The sequence below is a fragment of the Notolepis coatsorum genome (assembly GCF_963971535.1).
Source record: "Notolepis coatsorum genome assembly, chromosome: 1".
NCBI classification, from domain to species: domain Eukaryota; kingdom Metazoa; phylum Chordata; class Actinopteri; order Aulopiformes; family Paralepididae; genus Notolepis; species Notolepis coatsorum.
Window position 1 is genome coordinate 255,357,651 of NC_140165.1, and position 5,283 is coordinate 255,362,933.

General features: G+C 40.2%; 1 protein-coding gene across 1 annotated transcript in view; it reads left to right on the plus strand.

Moving 5' to 3' along the window:
* dgkd (diacylglycerol kinase delta) overlaps window positions 1-5,283 on the plus strand; it is a 160,752-nt gene that overhangs the window by 124,754 nt on the left and 30,715 nt on the right. The window contains exons 18-19 of the mRNA XM_084330329.1: window positions 130-226; window positions 1,991-2,101. Coding sequence (XP_084186455.1) covers window positions 130-226; window positions 1,991-2,101 — 208 coding nt within the window. The remainder of the gene's footprint in view (window positions 1-129; window positions 227-1,990; window positions 2,102-5,283) is intronic.

Genomic DNA, 5,283 nt, shown 5'->3' on the forward strand with positions numbered 1-5,283 from the left:
TCTGTGTGCGTGTGTGTGCGCGTGTGTGTGCGTCTGTGTGTGTCTGTGCGTGTGTGTGTGCATGCGCGTGTGTGTGCGCGTGTGTGTGTGCGTGTGTGTGTGCGTGTGTGTGTGTGTGTGTGTGTGTAGGCCTCAGAGCAGGGGTCTCCAGTTCTCTCTCCAGCAGCTCTGTGATCAGCAGACTACTGGTCAACGCCGACCCTTTCAGCTGTGACCCTGAGATCCTGTAAGTCTCTAACGGAACGTAGACCAATCTCAGTCACTCTCTTTGTCTGGGACCAAATTCGGTCACGCCCCATTTTGCGCGACATCCAGGCTTTTTTTACCGTCAGCGTTTGGGAATTTCATGTCGACAGGTAGATGAAGTGAAATTATACTTATTTTAGAATATATATATCAAATTTCATGAGTATTCATCTATATTTAGTAATCTAAAGACTATTAGATATGAACCTATGTACTAGTAAAAAGTGGGAATCTCTAGAATGTGTTTTGGGCGACGGTGTTTACGGAAGTGCGGGTAGCCTCTCAAGTTGACATTATACTATACACAACACTTTCTGTTGTCAGTAGATGGCAGCATTGGTTTAAAATTAAAAGGTGAAAATGTTATGACTACAAAATGAATACAATTCCCAAGACCTTTAGCACCTAATTCACAGGTCACTGGTCAGCACCGGATTAGGAAAACGCGATCTGAACAGCGTTAAACTATTAATGGAACCTGAGTACAGTGATCGAGAATGGTCACGTAATTATCTTAACAAAAGTGCATCATTAGCATTATGTTTGTTGTCTAAAGGGGGAACATAATGGTACAATTTAAGATTTGAATGTTATCTGCATATAAAGGACAAATAAAACATTGTTCATTTGTAAGAAACCTCAATGAAAACGGCGCAGGGTAAGTTATATTCGCTATTGTTATGAAAATGTGATAGAATCCTATAAAAATGTGGACGCATTTGGTCACTGTGACGTTATGTCTCTCTCTCTCTGTGCCTCTCTCTCTCTCTCTCTCTCTCTCTCTCTCTGTGTGTCTTTCTCTCTCTGTCTTTCTCTCTCTCTTTGTCACTCTCTGCTTTGTATTTCTCCCTCTCTCTCCCCGTCTCTCTCTGTCTCTCTCTGTCTCTCTGTCTTGCTCTATCTGCTCTGTATGCCTCTCTCTCTCTCTCCCACAATGTCTCTCTCTGTCTGTCTCTCTCTCTGTCTGTCTCTCTCTCTGTGTACCTCTGTCTCTCTTGCTCTCTCTGCTTTGTATGTCTCTCCCTCCCCCTCTCTATATCTATTTACTGTATCTATCTATTAGGGATGCTCGATATTGGCTTTTTTACCGATACCGATATACCGATATTGTCCAACTCTTAATTTCCGATACCGATATCAACCGATACCGATATATGCAGGGTTTCCCCCCCAAAAAATATAAAAATGTCAGGTAATTAACATTACATATCTCTTGTTGTGGAATTAACACAACATTATGCATACTTTTGACAATAAATAAAATCAGAATGTGTTCTTACTTGCTTGCCTGGGTAAATAAAGGTTATAGAAATGTAAAAAGAAAAAGAAAAAAAATTGAAAACCGATACAGATATTTTCCGATATCACATTTTAATGCCGATATCGGCCGATAATATCGGTAGGCCGATAATATCGGACATCCCTACTATCTATCTATCTATCTATCTATCTATCTATCTATCTATCTATCTATCTATCTATCTATCTATCTATCTATCTATCTATCTATCTATCTATCTATCTATCTATCTATCTATATATCTATCTATCTATATGTCTCTGTCTGTCTGTCTGTCTGTATGTATCTCTCTCTGTCTATCTGTCTGTCTATATCTGTCTGTCTGTATATCTACCTCTATCTATCTATCTCTCACACAGTGTGTGTTCAGCTTCCCATGTGACTGACGTTGTGTCATGTGACTTACGTTGTGTCATGTGATGATGTTGTGTCATGTGACCCCAGGGACTGTTACACGGAGAAGTGTGTGATGAACAACTACTTCGGGATCGGCCTGGACGCCAAGATCTCCCTGGACTTCAACAACAAGAGAGACGAACACCCTGAGAAGTGCAGGTGCGTCCCTTTCTCAGATCAGATCCAGGGTCTGTGTTTATCAAGCGTCTGAGGCCAGATTGGTTCTTAATAAGTCAATAAGACCTCTTCTTAGGACTGTAATGAATACAGGGTTCGCACAAGGTCCTTGAAGTGCTTAAAGTGCTTGATTTTTTACCCAAAGAAAAGTCAAGGCCTGGAATTCCTTGAAAACAGCCAATTTTTTTGTATCCCCTTTTTTCTCCCTTTTCTATTTGTCTCCCATCCCAATTCCATTGTGCCAATTCTCCCCTCCCCTGTCTTGAACGTTGCTCGCATATGCCCCCCACTGGCCGGTTGTAGGGAGGATAGAAGCCATGCATCACGTGTCCCCTCTGATACACGAGGAGGCAGCCTGTCACATCTTTTCACCTGCCAGCGCAGACTCTCATTGGCGAGGTGTAACGTGTGGGAGGCTCACACTACCCCCGCCATTTCCTGTCTCTGCTGTGCAGGCGTCCCCACCCGACCTGTAGGAGTCGCTGTCCACCATGTCCAGATTACCACCCATCGACTTCCACCCGCTAACTCTGCCAATTGAGTTTGTATGACGGCTGGCCCAAGCCGGAGGCAACGCCGACAGCCGGAGTCGAACCCGGTGTCTCTTGCATTGGTGACGAGCGCTATGTCCGCTGCGCCACCCAGCCGCCAAAACAGATGCTTTTGTTAATGCTTTATTGTAGTAGGCTAAAGCTAAAGTAATGCTTTATTGTAGTAGGCTAAAGCTAAAGTAATGCTTTATTGTAGTAGGCTAAAGCTAAAGTAATGCTTTATTGTAGTAGGCTAAAGCTAAAGTAATGCTTTATTGTAGTAGGCTAAAGCTAAAGTAATGCTTTATTGTAGTAGGCTAAAGCTAAAGTAATGCTTTATTGTAGTAGGCTAAAGCTAAAGTAATGCTTTATTGTAGTAGGCTAGCTAAAGTAATGCTTTATTGTAGTAGGCTAAAGCTAAAGTAATGCTTTATTGTTGGAATGACGTAAAGTAAAAATGTTTAACATGTTTCTCTGTGTGTTGAGTATTAAGGTGTTCTTCTGTGTGTTAACATGTTTCTCTGTGTGTTCAGTATTCAGATGTTTCTGTGTGTTCAGTATTAAGGTGTTCTTCTGTGTGTTCAGTATTCAGATGTTTCTGTGTTCAGTATTCAGATGTTTCTGTGTTCAGTATTCAGATGTTTCTGTGTGTTCAGTATTCAGATGTTTCTGTGTTCAGTATTCAGATGTTTCTGTGTGTTCAGTATTCAGATGTTTCTGTGTTCAGTATTCAGATGATTCTGTGTGTTCAGTATTCAGATGTTTCCGTGTTCAGTATTCAGATGTTTCTGTGTTCAGTATTAAGGTGTTCTTCTGTGTGTTAACATGTGTCTGTGTGTGGAGTGTTAAGGTGTTCTTCTGTGTGTTCAGTATTAAGGTGTTCTTCTGTGTGTTCAGTATTAAGGTGTTCTTCTGTGTGTTCAGTATTAAGGTGTTCTTCTGTGTGTTCAGTATTAAGGTGTTCTTCTGTGTGTTCAGTATTAAGGTGTTCTTCTGTGTGTTCAGTATTAAGGTGTTCTTCTGTGTGTTCAGTATTAAGGTGTTCTTCTGTGTGTTCAGTATTAAGGTGTTCTTCTGTGTGTTCAGTATTAAGGTGTTCTTCTGTGTGTTCAGTATTAAGGTGTTCTTCTGTGTGTTCAGTATTAAGGTGTTCTTCTGTGTGTTCAGTATTAAGGTGTTCTTCTGTGTGTTAACATGTTTCTCTGTGTGTTCAGTGTTCAGATGTGTCTGTGTGTGGAGTGTTAAGGTGTTCTTCTGTGTGTTCAGGAGCCGCACTAAGAACATGATGTGGTACGGCGTTCTGGGAACCAAGGAGCTTCTGCACAGAACATACAAGAACCTGGAACAGAAAGTCTTACTGGAGGCAAGGATGATGTCAATATTAACAGAATCTTCCCTGGATGAATATAAAAAAATATATATATCTTAAAAACTACTTATAAACTAAATAAGGTGCTATATATAATAAATCAATCATTTTTGGGGGGGAAAGCAAGACTTCTATTCCGCACCTTTCTAAAAGCTCTGTGGATATTAGGGCTGTCTTAAATACTTCTAAGCTTCGTTCGATGGGCATGGGATTCGAATATGAAAATAAAATTTGATTATTAAAAAAAATATATATATATATGAAATATCTTTTTTGCTAAATCAACTCTGCCTCTCTTTTTTAACTACGACAAGCAATGCTGTTTGTTATTTAAGATGAGGTCGGACTCGGCACTGACAGATTTGTGTTTATTGTGCTGCTTTTATAAAGCCTCAAATGACGGCTTACAATATTTCATGAAAGCAAAGTGTTTTGTTTGTCTAAGATTTAAAAATGTGTAAACTTTACAGCACTGACAAAGTTGAAAAAAGTGCTGTACAAGTCCCACAACATAAAACAAATAAAATAATAATAAGATTTTATAATTATTTTATTTTTATTTTTAATTTTTTATCTCAAAGCTTCGAATTAAAATCGAATCTCGGCCCCGAAGCTTCGAATTCCAAAAAAAAAATTTGAAGGTCAGCCCTAGTGGATATATAATTTTTTCTAAATGATGACTCTACATAAAGATGTTGTTTATAGCACCTTTAAGTTGTGCGTGTCCTGCAGTGTGACGGCCGGCCCATCCCCCTGCCCAGGCTACAGGGCATCGCTGTGCTCAACATACCCAGCTATGCAGGAGGAACCAACTTCTGGGGCGGGACCAAAGAGGACGATGTAAGTTTGTAAAGAATACCTCCTGTCTGTCTGTCTGTCTATCTATAGGTCGGTCGGTCTGTCTGTCTTTGTCTCTGAGTGGGACAGAATATGATGATGTAAGTAGTGGGGGGCATATCGTAAGTCGCCCTATTTTATAGCACAAAGAATAGTTTGATCAGATCCTGTGTATTGGTACATGCCTATCTCTCCACTTGTTTCCTGGATGGATTGGCCATGGGGGTGGCCACCTCATCTAAAACAATATCAGTATTAGTATTGAATAGTCAGTGTGGCCACCTCATCTAAAACAATATCAGTATTAGTATTGAATAGTCAGTGTACCACCTCATCTAAAACAATATCAGTATTAGTAGTGAATAGTCAGTGTGGCCACCTCATCTAAAACAATATCAGTATTAGTATTGAATAGTCAGTGGACCACC